This window comes from Panthera uncia, unplaced genomic scaffold (assembly GCF_023721935.1).
Source record: "Panthera uncia isolate 11264 unplaced genomic scaffold, Puncia_PCG_1.0 HiC_scaffold_207, whole genome shotgun sequence".
Classification (NCBI taxonomy): Eukaryota; Metazoa; Chordata; class Mammalia; order Carnivora; family Felidae; genus Panthera; species Panthera uncia.
In genome coordinates, this window is record NW_026058767.1 from 32632 (window position 1) to 46303 (window position 13672).

General features: G+C 36.6%; 1 protein-coding gene across 2 annotated transcripts in view; it reads right to left on the reverse strand.

The window, feature by feature from the left end:
* Positions 1 to 13672, reverse strand: part of LOC125917596 (terminal uridylyltransferase 4-like) — a 66071-nt gene that overhangs the window by 26076 nt on the left and 26323 nt on the right. For both annotated transcript variants that reach the window (XM_049623755.1, XM_049623754.1), the window contains 2 exons: positions 12190 to 13041; positions 3715 to 3878 (listed from right to left, as the gene is read on the reverse strand). In XM_049623755.1, coding sequence (XP_049479712.1) covers positions 3715 to 3878; positions 12190 to 12949 — 924 coding nt within the window. In that variant the 5' untranslated portion in view covers positions 12950 to 13041. The remainder of the gene's footprint in view (positions 1 to 3714; positions 3879 to 12189; positions 13042 to 13672) is intronic.

A 13672-nucleotide genomic window follows, 5' to 3' on the forward strand; every position in this document is an offset into this window, starting at 1 on the left:
GGACTAAGCTGGGTGGATATTTGATAAGGGACTTGCTAAGCAGAAGGAAATGTTAATGCTAAGGCCCTGGGGCAGGAATATGCTAATATGTTTGAGAAACTGCAAAAAGCCTAGTATATGACTGGCAGAGGGGTAATTGGGGCCAGGTCACAGGGCCCCTTAAAAAGACCCTGGCTTTTATTCCAAGTGTGAGAGGAAGACACTGAAGGTTTTCAAGCAGAGAATTACAAGATCTAATCTACTTTTAAAGGGATCACTTGCCTTCTTCCTAATTCCTTCAAGAACAGAAGCAGGAAGAGCTTATTGCCATTATGAGCATACTGCAACAATCCAGAGGAGAGATGATGTTGACTTGGTTCAAGAAGAGTGGTGAATGTGGCAAGAAGGGTCGATTCAGGAGTCAAAAGCATAAATACAGAACACCTGAAGCTATGAATATTGATGAGGGAGTCATGAAATAACTTATGATACGAGTTTTTCAGTTGTAAAATATTAGCGGACAAGGACTTGTCTGGATTTTTTTTTATAAGAAAAATTTGTTGTAACACTGAACGGGGAGTCAGAAAGCTTGAGATGACATCTCAATTGACCTTGGATAAATCTCTAACACTGAAAACTGCTTCTATCATCTTAGAATGTAATAATAAAAATTGCTCTCCTTGGTAAATTCAATTCTACAAATAGCTGATCTTTATTTAGTGGTTACTACATACCAGGCACTATGCCAAGAACTTTACTTGTATTACTGTATTTAGCCCTCCTAACAGCCAATGAGCTGTTATTTTTTTATCAACTCTATTCTAATGATGAAGAAACTGAGGTTTAAAGAAGTTAAATAACTTATCCAATGTTACCCAACCAGTAAGTGGCAGAGATAGACCCCATGACTCCGAAACCCATACACTTTAATCACTAAGCAAACTACCTCCAATTATTGGCTAACTCCTATGTGCAAGGCAATATATTAAGTACAACAGGAAATAGGACAAAAATGTTCTATCATGAAGCTTCTAGTTTCACAGGAGAAACAAATAAAAAATGTTTTAAAATTCCTTTATTATAGTTATATTTTATTTTGCCATTAAACACACACACTAATAAACCTTTTTCTGGGCATGGAAATTCTAGTCAACGATACTAGTCAACTAGTATTTCCTAGTCAACATTTAACACTCACTATGGGGAAATTTACCCTTCTGATCTAAGAGCTTGGATTCACTCCTTCTTTGGTAGTTTAAAAATCTACATCTTTACTCCTCAATCAGATAATCTATGGGTATAGTGTGAACCAAAGGACCTGATGAAATCAAAAGCAAGTAAAGAATATTCTTAATGGGGGCGCCTGGGTGGCTCAGTGGGTTACGTGTCCGACTTTGGCTCAGGTCATGATCTCACGGTCCATGGGTTCGAGCCCCGCATCGGGCTCTGTGCTGACAGCTCAGAGCCTGGAGCCTGTTTCGGATTCTGTGTCTCCCTCTCTCTCTGACCCTCCCCCGTTCGTGCTGTGTCTCTCTCTGTCTCAAAAATAAACGTTAAAAAAAAAAAATTAAAAAAAAAAAAGAATATTCTTAATGAATGTCTAAAGCTGGTAAAAAAAAAAAAAAAAAGGTTAACTAAGAGTACACTCTACAACTGGGGCACCTGGTTGGCTCAGCTGTGCTGACAGCTCAGCGCCTAGAGCCTGCTTCAGATTCTGTGTCTCCCTCTCTCTCTGCTCCTACTCTTCCCCTGCTCATGCTTGGTCTCTCTGTCTCTCTCAAAAATAAACAAAACATTAAAAAAAAAAGTACACTCATTTGAAAACGAGAGGTTTTGGAGGACAAAGAGGTGCCAGGAAGAAAAGAGATTACAGACATCTATGCTGGTACTGGCACACTCATTTTATATAATTATTGCCTAAATTCAAATAAACAAATTCAAACAACAAATAATATGTCTTCCACACTTCCAAGCTTTTCTTTTACCCCAGGCCATCCTTTCCCACCACCATCAAATATCCATTCCACCCCAACTTCTTCCTTCTCCCAAGAATTGATCTTTCCTGCTTCATATCTTACCCCATCCAGTCCCCAACTTGTCTTAAAAACACATCTTTCACATTTCCTTTATATATGCCATATAATATTCACCTATATCAGCCTTCCCCAATTCACCAAGTCAATTCCTAACTACTCCTTCAGACTCCATTCCAATGTTACCTCTTTATAAAGCATTCAAGCTGGTCGCTCTTTTAAGATCCCATTTTCAAACAACAGTATTACTATTACTGTTATTTGCTTACATGTTTTTCTCTAATCAGTAAACTCCTAGAGGAGAAGCATCATGTTTTTAAAAATGCCACACACGTCCAGTTCAACTTTTTATCACCAGATCATGGTACATGAAAAGCACTCAGTATTTATCTTAACAATACACAGATCCAGAATAGCACTAATTCCAGACTTAGGGAAAAGAAAATGATAGGAAAGAGAGGACTAAGTAAAATAGCAAATTGCAAAAGACTTCCTTCTAACTAGCTTGGGAGACTAGCTAGTACAGAACCTAAATTCTCTTCTACATTATGGGCCCCAACACCCTTAATATTCCTTTCTATTTTCAGAGGGTGACTACTCTGTCCTATTAATAACCCAGGATCGCCTTCTTCAATTTAGATATGACCTCATTTTTCTAAACTCTACAAAATTATACCATTTCTTTCTTTCCTTTCTTATTTATCAAGAATGATTACCTATTTCCTTGTATACATATTCACAAATATCCCAAATATCTATTTATGAACAGATTGATTTATGATTCTTTCCTTCAATACCTAGCAGTGTTTTTATTAAGGCTAGGAATGTTTATTTCTAGATTAAAAAATTAATTAGTACTCAGGAACAAGATACAAATGGCTACAACAGTTCCTAATACACTGGAGATACTCAGTAAATTTGGGAGAAAAAAGAGGAAAAGGTAGAAAACCAACGAAAAAGGGTTAAAGTGTAATACATCATATAGTATTTACTAATTTATTTATCATTCCAAATGGACTGTTCACTTCTAATTCATAAACTGCCACTTTCACCAATATATCCCCAGTGCCTAGCATAGTACCTAGAAAGTAACAAGCACTCCGTATCTATTGATAAGTGAATAAATCAAGGGTCAACAAACTTCTTCTGTAAAGGGACGAAGTAATACTTTGGTAAATATTTTACTTTGGTAAATATTTTGGTAAATATTTACTTTGGTAAATAATGAATATTTTATGCTTTGATAAATAATAAATATTTTATGCTTTGCAAGCTATATGCTCTCTAGAGCAACTACTCAATGCAACTCTGCCATGGTAGCATGAAAGCAGCCATAGACAATAGGTAAACAAATGGGCATGGCTGTGTACCAATAAAACTTTGTTTATAAAAACAAGGAGTAGGGGTTTTTTTAATCACAATTTAAAAAACACAAAACTCACCAACCAAAAAGCAAAAAAAAGAGGATAACCCCATAGTTTGCTGACCCCTGGAATGAGAATGAATGAAGTCAGATTCACAGATATAAGGATTTACTGAACAAAGGGAGAGAAGAAAGAAGGAAAGAGGGAAGTTAGGAAAAATGAAAGCTATCTCTGCCTTAGCAATAAAAAAAAAAAAAAAAAAAAAAAGAGCTGTACTTGGCAAAGAAAAGTTATGAAACATGCATCTTCCTCCAAACAACTAAAATGACATAGTATACTTTTTCAAGTCGAAAGATGTGATCTCTTTCTAAGCGTTCTTCTGCTTGTTTCAAGCCTAGCCTCTGCTCAGGTGTCAATGCAGATTCATCTATCACAGTAGCATTTTCTAAATAGTCCATCTCTGAAGAATTTTCTTTATTAGATTCATCATTCTTCATTTTACCTGGAAAAGGAAGCAACCACTTAGTTACCATCAGCAGAACTGAGAAATTTAAAAAAAATTTAATGGAAAACATTCAATTTCTGCACATACAGAAAAAAGATTCTTTCCTTATACATTCCTTAGTTGTACAAGTTGGTATACTTATGTAAGATTGAAGTAAGAGATATACATGGTATCAGAATTCACAAAGAAAAATCTATGTCATGGGTCAAATGCCTATCTTGTTCTTCCAACCTATCAAGAGAGACAAATCTAACTGACACTCTCTGCAGAAGGCTAACACACTATAACCATCTTGCAAAATGTCTGAAGTATGATAAAAAGCTATTTGAAGTCCCAAAGATTAATCACTAAAATCAGTTTAGTGACTTCATCAATATACACTAGCAGCCAAAATAACATACATACTCTAGACCACAAACCCACACCAAGCTCCTCCCTCTTTGCTTTCACTGAACTCATGGATATCTCTACCACATCAATATTTCTTTCTTTGCTTCCCTACCTCACAGCTACATTGCAATCTCTTCAAGGCAAAGACTGGGTGCTGTCATCTTTTCATTTTCAGCACGTAGCATTATATACCTAGCATACAGTAGGTTCCACTATCACTGTGATTTTTCTAAATACATAATGAATCATGTTATTATTCTCTTGCTTAAAATATATAAGGCTTTCAAAGAGTTCAGGATAAAGTTTAAACTCTCTAGCTTATTACATGTCATTCTTGCCTTCATGAAGGCAGTAAACAGAGTAAATACAATAATTCCAAGTTGTAGCAAGTGTTATAAAAGGGGAAATGCAAGTAACTGAGAAGGAGACTTTAGATATGGGAGTCAGGGAAGGCTTCTCTCAGATTTTAAACCAAAACCTTCAGAAAGAGAGCTAAGTTCTCTATATCTCTAACCTTATATTCTGCCTTAAGCATCTTTCATTTCATTCATACCAAATGTGCTAGAATGGATCATTGCTACTTCAAGTCTCAATGTCCTTTATATATGTTTTTTCTTCCACCATCAAGGCCCTCCTCACTTCAACTAGTAATGTTTACCTGTCCTGCAAAATTCAGCTTGAGCTTAACCTAATTCAGAAGACAGTCTGATATTCTTTATACAGTTGACATTTGAACAATACTGGGGCTTGGGGTGCCAAAATCTGCATGTAACTTTTGACTGCCCAAAACCTTTACTATTAATAGCCTATTTTTGACCAAAAGCCTAATGATTAACAGTTGATAGACACACATTTTGCATGTTATATATACTATATATTTTATTCTTACAGTAAGGTAAGCTAGAAAAAAAAACTGTTATTAAAAAAATCATAAGAGAAAATAGATTTACAGTACCATACTATATTTACTAAAAAAAAAAAAAAAATCAGGGGTGCCTGGCTGGCTCAGTCAGTAGAGCATGTGACTCTTGATCTTGAGATTATAAACTGAGCCCCATGCTGAGTGTAGTGATACTTTTAAAAAAATGAAAATATTAAAAAAAAAAATTTAAGCTTATTTTTATTTATTCTGAGAAAGAAAAGGAGAAAGAGCACAAGAGAGGGAGGAGCAGAGAGAGAGAGAGAGAGAGAGAGAGAGAGAGAGAGAGAATCCCAACCAGGCTCCACACTGTAAGCACAGAGCCCAACCCGGGGCTCCATCCCACGAACGATGAGATCATGACCTGAGCCAAAATCAAGAGTCAGACACTTAACCAACTGAGCCACCCAGGTGCCCCCAAAAATAATATATTTTTTTAATTAAAAAAAAATCCATATAAGTGGACCTGTGCAATTCAAACCTGTGTTGTTCAATTATACAACTGTATTCTCGTAACACTCTCTATTGTTTCACATTTGCATAATAATGTAATTTGTATTCATTTCTCTATCTCCTACTTCACATGATAGATTCCTTGATGCTAATGACTAGGTATTATTTAACTTTGTACTTTCAGATTTTAATACCTAGACCAGAGAAGACACATAATAAAAGTGTACTGAACAAATAAATTTGGATGTATCTAAAAACACTACTTAAAGTAAATGTTCATGGACAACAGATCTCTCCATTCTGCCCTCAAAAGCCAACTGCATGCCGTCTATAAGAACCATGACAGTCAATTCTACCTTTTGATAACACGAATTTTCTAAACAAAGAAGAAATGATAGGCCTTTGGAAATGAAGTGTTTCCTACCACAAGGACACAGAAGTCTCTAGAGTCAGGTGGCAAACTCTTAAGATGTTATTAGAAGGATTCAAACATAAGAATTATGTTAGGTTGGCTAATTAATTCTTAAATTATTGTCAGGGAAAGACTGATGCACAATAAGTAATTTGCAATTGTATCCTAGTATTTAGAAAAATAATTTAGCTTTTTAGTAACGATTTTATGATGGTAATGTAAAATAAAAGGTAAAATTCTAGTTTTATTTCTACATTTCATGATAAAGAACAGTAGTAAGAATATTCTAACCTTTTTCTCTTTTCTATATGTACAATTTGCCAAGCACTACAAGGCAACATCAGCAACTCTTGTAAAACTGTCATTTCTGCCAATATAAATAATTATAGAAAGTTACGTACCTTCTTTAAAATTCAGAAATAAATTATTTATTTTTCTAAAATCAACATGAATATAAAATAACATCTGGCAGAAGTTCCCAAATTTCTTCCATCAAACTCCAGTTCTGTGAGATGTTAATACTATCCCAAAACAACAAGAGTTCAAAACAGGTATTCAAACAAAAACTTCTACATGAATGTTCATAGCAGCACTATTCACAACAGTCAAATGTGGAAATGACCCAAATGTCCAATCACTGATAAACAAAATGTGGCATATCCGCACAGTGGAATATTATTCAACTGTCTTAGCTCAGGTTGTCATAACAAAATACCATAGACTTAACAGGGATTTATTTTCTCACAGTTCTAGAGGCTGGAAAGCCCAACATCAAGGTGCCAGCAGGTTTGGTGTCTAATTAGAGCTCTCTCCTTGGATTGCAAACAGTTGCTTTCTTGCTGTGTCCTCACAAGGCCATTCCTTGGTTCATGCATACAATGAGACAGATGCCTCTATTCCTCTTCTTATAAGGCTTCAATCCCATTGTATTAGGAACCCACCCTTATGACCTCATTTAATCTTAATTACCTACTAAAAGCTCTTATCTCCAAATGCAATCATACCAGGAGTTGAGACTTCAGCATACAAAATTTAAGGGGACACAATTCAGTCTATAGCATCAGCCTTAAAAAGGAAAAGTCCTGGGGGGTGCCTGGGGGGCTCAGTCAGTTAAGCATCCTACTACTCTTGATTTCAGCTCAGGTCACCACCATGATTTCATGGTCATGAGATCGAGTTCCACATCTGGCTCTGCACTGGGTGTGGAGCCTGGTAGAGATTCTCTCTCCCTCTGCCCCTCTCCCCTGCTTTTCCATGCTCGCTCTCTCTCTCTAAAAAAAAAGGAAAGTACTGATATATATAACACAAATGAACCTTGAAAACACGATGCTTAATGAAGGAGCCAGACATACAAAACAACATACGTGATTCCATTTCTATGAAACATCCAGAAAAGGGTAAATATATAGAAACAGAAAGCTTAGTATTAGTGATTGTCAGAAGATGACAGGAGGAGGGCAAAAGGATGTGAATCTTAATGAGTAGAGTGCTTCCTTTTGGGGTGATGAAAAAGTTCTGCAATTAGTGGTGATGGTTGTACAACACTATAAATGTACTTAATGTCACTAAATTATATACTTTTAAATGGTTAAGACAGTAGTTATCATATGACTCAGAACTCTACTTCAACATATATATCAAGGAGAAATGAATACACACACACACACAGAAATTTTTAAATAAATGTTCCAAAAAAATGTTAATTGCAGGGTTATTTATACTAGGCAAAAGATGGAAACAATTCAATGATCTATCAGCTGATAAAAGGATAAGTAAAACATGGTATAGCCATAAAAGGGAATATTATTCAGCAATAAAAAGGAGTAAGGTACTAGTACATGCTACAACATGTATGAATCTTGAAAACATTCTGCTAAGTGTAAAAAGCCAGACACAAAAGGCCACATGTTGTATGATTCCCTTTATATAAAACAGGGAAACCTATAGAGACAGAAAGTAGATTACTGGCTGGCAACGTCTAGGAGGAGGGAGTAATGAGTAAGTGACTTCTAATGGGTACAGTTTCTTTTGGGGGTGATAAAAATTTTCAGGAATTAGACAGTGGCTATATCTACACAACTCTATGAATATAGTACTAAAAACCCCTAAACTGTATGTTTTTAAATGAGACATTTTGGCATGTGAACTGTATCTCAATAAAATTATTATATAAAAAGGTAAATAAGAAAAATTTTAAATATGACAAATAGTAATAAAGACTATGGAGAAAGGCACCTGGGCATCTGACTCCTGGTTTCAGCTCAGGTTATGATCTCACAGTTCATGAGTTCGAGCCGAGTCAGGCTCTGAGGGGCTGGTGCAGAGCCTGCTTGGGATCCTCTCTCTTCCTCCCTCTCTACCCCTCCCTCACTCACACTCTCTCTTAAAATAAATAAATGAACTTAAAAAAAAAAAATAAGACTACTGAGAACAATTAAAAAGAGTAAAGACTGTAAATTTTAGATAAGTGACCCAGCAAAACCCTCAATGAAAAGGTGAAGGAGGTAAGGGAGCAAGCCATGTGGACATCTCAGGGAAGAATGTTCCAAGCAAAGGAAAAGCAAATGTGAAGACCATTCTCCATATTTGAGGAAATGCAAGGAAACCATGCAGTTGGAGCAGAGAAGGGGAGAGGGAAAAAATGTAGAATGAAAGCACAGAAGTGGAACAGTAGCATAGATCACAGTAGCACGGATCACATAGGGCCTCACAGGTCACTGCAAGGATGCTAACTATTACTCTAACGTATAGGAAACTAGTAAAACATTTTGAAGAGTAGTAACATGACCTGAATAATTTTAAAAGGATTATTCTGGCTGTGTAAAAAGTAAAATGAAGGGTGGTATAAATGAAAGTAAGGAAATGAGTTGGGTTATCCTGCTCAAAAGCATATCTTACTCAGGAGCTTTTTAAAAATCCAGCATCTTGGAGCCCGTGAGTGGCTCAGTCAGTTAAGCATCCAAATCTTGGTTTTGGCCCAGGTCATTATCTCACAATTTCTTGAGTTCAAGCCCCATGTAAGTCTCTGTGCTGGCAGCATGAAGTCTGCTTGGGATTCTCTCTCTGCCTCTTTCTTCCCACCCTTCTCACTTGCACTGTCTTGTCTGTCTCTCTCAAAATAAATAAACTTGAAAAAAAAATTTTAAATACTAAAAGGAGACCTGGGTGGCTTAGCTGGTTAAGAGTCTCATGGTTAAGAGCTCATGCCATGAATTCTCGGTTGGTGATTTCGAGCCCCACATCAGGCTGTCTGCTGTCAGCACGGAGCCCACTTCAGATCCTCTGCCTCCCTCTCTCTCTAACTCTCCCGTTTGTGCTCTTTCAAAAATAAACATAAAATAATAAAAATTAATATTAAAAAATAATCCTATGGTCGCCTGTATGGGTCAGTCTATTCAACATCTAACTCTTGATTTTGGCTCAGGTCATGATCCCATGGTTGTGGGACTGAGTCCTGTCTCAGGCTTAGCAAGGGCTCAGCGCTGAACATGGAGCCTGCTTAAGATTCTCTCTCTCTCCTGTTGTCCCTCTTCCTTGCTTGTGATCTCTCTCAAATAAAAATAAATAAATAAATCTTTAATTTAGATTTTTCACTAACTCAAGTGGCCAAACCATTATAAGTGATCTTTAAGCAACTTCAAGCATTCACAGGGGCACCTGGGTGGCTCAGCTGGTTATCAGAGCCTGCTTAGGATCCTCTGTCTCCCTCTCTCTCTGTCCTAGCCCTGCTCACATCCTTGCTCTCTCAAAAATAAATACATTTCAAAGAAAAAATCATTGGGGCGCCTCAGTGGCTCAGTTGGTTAAGCATCTGGCATCAGCTCAGGTCATAATCTAGTAGTTAGTGAGTTTGAACCCCACACTGGGCTCTCTGCTGTCAGCTCCTGTCTTAGTATCATCTGTCTCACTCTCTGCTCCTCCCCGCCGGCGCTCTCTCAAAAATAAACATTAAAAAAAAAAATCATTCATGAGGCTCCTGGGTGGCTTAAATAGTTGAGTGACTTCAGCTCAGGTCATGATCTCACAGTTAATGTGTTCAAGCCTCTGTGCTGACAGCTGGAGACCGGAGCCTGCTTCGGATTCTGTGTCTCCCTCTCTCTCTGCCTCTCCCCTACTCATGCTCTATCTCTCTCGAAAATAAACAAACATTTAAAAAAAATTTTTTTAATCATTCATTGGGGCGCCTGGGCGACTCAGTTGATTAAGCATCTGACTCAGTTATAACTCAGGTCATGATTGCATTAGTTTCATTGGGTTTGAACCCCACAATGGGTTTTGTGCTGATGGTGCAGAGCCTACTTGGGATTCTCTCTCTTCTCCCTTTCCCTTTGCCCCTCCCCAGCTCATGCTGTCTCTGTCTAAATAATAAACTTAAAAATTTTTAATACAAAAAACAAATTAAAAAAAATTATTCACATGTTATCATGTTCAGATTTGCTTATCTAAACATTATCAGTAGTGTTATTTATTTGATACTATCTTTAAATTGACTTGCTTTTTTTGACCTTCTCCTAAAGCGTATCTTTAAAATTATGAAGTTGGTATTTTTCTTATGCATATAAAAATACGTCTATTAAAATTAAAAAAAAAAAAAGTCTGTCAACATACTATCACCAGAAATAAAAAGAAACTATTTCTAAACTCTTTACCAGAGGTTCTCAAAGTGTGAAATAGCTTTCTTTTGTTATTCATATACCAAGAAAAGGTTTTATCCAACTAGCCACAGAAACATGAGGAAAAAAGATTGGTAAGAAAAATCCATTAAGTTAAACAGAATCAGGATTACTCAAAAGACATAGACAACATTTATAAGCAACTAATTAAAACTAAGATCAAAATCCCAAAATAAAATGAATTTTATACCAATAGCTCAAGTAACTTCCAAGGGTCCTAACCAATCTGTGCTTCCATTCTTGTTCCTGTCAAAAAATTTGCTGCACTGCAGCCAAAAAGATTAAAAATATGTATCTGTATCTGATCATGGCACTACCTTACTTAAAATTCTTTAGTGTTTTCCAAAACACTCATAATAAAGTCCAAACTGCCTATCATGTCCTAAAAGGTCCTTCATTCTCCAATTGTTCTAAGACTTTTCAGCTGCATCATTTGCTACTTTTCCCCTCAATTCTGTTCCAGTCATACTCAATCTCAGTCATACTCTCAGTCTCACATTTATGTCCTACATTTTCTCAATCTAAAATCTAAATCCCTCAATTAAATCATGTACTCTCTCAACTCTTAAGTTTTTGGCACTGAACTAAACCACCACTTTATCTGTATCACCCCCCATCAAACTAGAAGCTTCCTTGAGGTCTGGGGCTGTATTTTTTGGGTTTTTCATTGTAAATATATGCTTGGCATATAAAAGGAACTCAATACATACATGTTTGTTGAATGAATGAGTTACATATTACCAGGACCACTTAAAAAGTGTTTGTGTGTGTACACATGCACATACCTACATACTGGACTATAGGAGCCACTAATTTCTATTTGCACAGGCTTTTTACCCACCTCAATAAATGTAAACGTTCTTTTTTAGCTTAAAAAGCCATATTATTTGGGCACCTGGGTGGCTCAGTTGGTTAAGCATCTTACTCTTGATTTCAGCTCAGGTCATAATCTGATGGTTTTGAGATCAAGCCCTGTGTCAGGCTCTGCACTGAGTGCAGGGCCTGCTTGGGATTCTCTCTCTCTCTCTCTCTTTCTGCCCCTCCTCTGCTCACACACGCACACTTGTGCTCTTTCTCTCCCTCTCAAAATAAACAAACATTTTTTTTTTTTTTAACATTTATTTATTTTTGAGACAGAGAGAGACAGAGCATGAACAGGTGAGGAGCAGAGAGAGAGGGAGACACAGAATCCGAAACAGGCCCCAGGCTCTGAGCCGTCAGCACAGAGCCCGACGCGGGGCTCGAACTCGCGGACCGTGAGATCATGACCTGAGCCGAAGTCGGACGCTTAACCGACCAAGCCACCCAGGCGCCCCAACAAACATTTTTAAAAAGCCGTATTATTAATGTCCTTCTTGTAATTAAAGTAGTTAAAATCAAACTGGTGATAATCTAAACACTATTAACATAGGAAAAATCTCTCCAAAAATGTGACCCTGGGATAATCTAATTTGTACTTACTCAAATCATCTGATATGTCTTCAATTCCCGAAGCACTATCATCAGAATCACCAGTATTATCTGTACATGCTTGTTGCTTCTGAGATCGTGGTGAGTTTTCCAAAGCAGATTTTTCTCCCTCTACAACATCAATATTCACTTTGTCCAGAGAAGTAAAGGAACTTGGAATTTTTCTTCCAATCTGCTGTAATTCTATCTGTCGCATGTTTTCTTTAAACGGTAAACTGGGTGCCTTCTCTGGTTCTGTTAGCGAACCAGGGACCTTTTCTGATTTCATCTGAGCAATGGGTACTTTTTCTGTTTTCCTCTGTGAACTAAGTGCCTTTTCTGCTGCTATTGCCTGGGAGCTGGATGTCTTTTCTGTTTTCACTGGTGAATTAGATGACTTTGGTGACTTTTCTGCTTTTGCCTGTGAAACAGGTACCTTCTCTGCTTTTACCGGTGAATTAGGTGATTTTTTTGTTTTGCAATGACTTTGATCTCGAAGGACTAATCCCAAATCTTTAGGACTTGCTACGTTGGCAGCATTTACTTTACATGATTTAACTTCTGTCTTTTCTATACAAATATCATTTTGCTTATTTTTTTTACTACTATTCCTATTTGGAGAGCTGGTCCCAATTTCTTTTATGGATTTATCATTTCTAGCTTTCAAAGTTTGATTAGATATAACTTTAACTGCTTTGCTTTCTTCAGAAAGAGCCCAAGCATTCTTCTTTGGTTCATGATTTTCATTTTTAGAGGTCTTAGACTCTTCCATTATTTGAAAACCTGCTTCTTCCCAATTGTGATACTGTAGAATGGCAGATTTCTAGTAGTTGAATTGCTTCAAGTCCAGATTAGGCAAACAAACTATTGGATTGGAAAAAAAAAAAAAAATCTGTTATTTAAAACACAAAAGCCACTTTTTTTAAATTGGTGAGACTTTCAAAATTTGTTCTTAAAACTAAAGAAATAGTAAAAAATTAAAAACTCTGAAAACCATATGAGGAGTTAAAACCCACTTAGTAAATAACAACCAAATGCTCATAAAGAAGGTTGTAATGTAATTATGGCAATATGACATCAAAACAATTTTAGAAGTAAAATTTGTTTTACATTACTCAATAAGAATTTCAACTAAAAGGGAAATAAAACCTGCAATTGATATACCACAATTAACATAAAAGGAAATGGAACAAAGAAAACACAAAAATCCTAATCTAGGGGAGCCTGGCTGGCTCAACCAATGGAGCATTTGACTCTTGGGGTCGTGAGTTCAAGTCCCACATGGTGTATACAGATTACTTAAACAAACAAAGCTTTTAAAAAAAGAATCCAAATTTATAGGCAATATAGGGAATCAGTTTATAGAGGCCCAAATTGTAAGATCTTGCCTACATGACTTTCCTACTAAACACTACCTATTTATACTGCTAACCTACTTCAAACTTGATTTTCTAAAGATGGGGAAATAATGTCAACAGACTTTCTCCACCTCTAA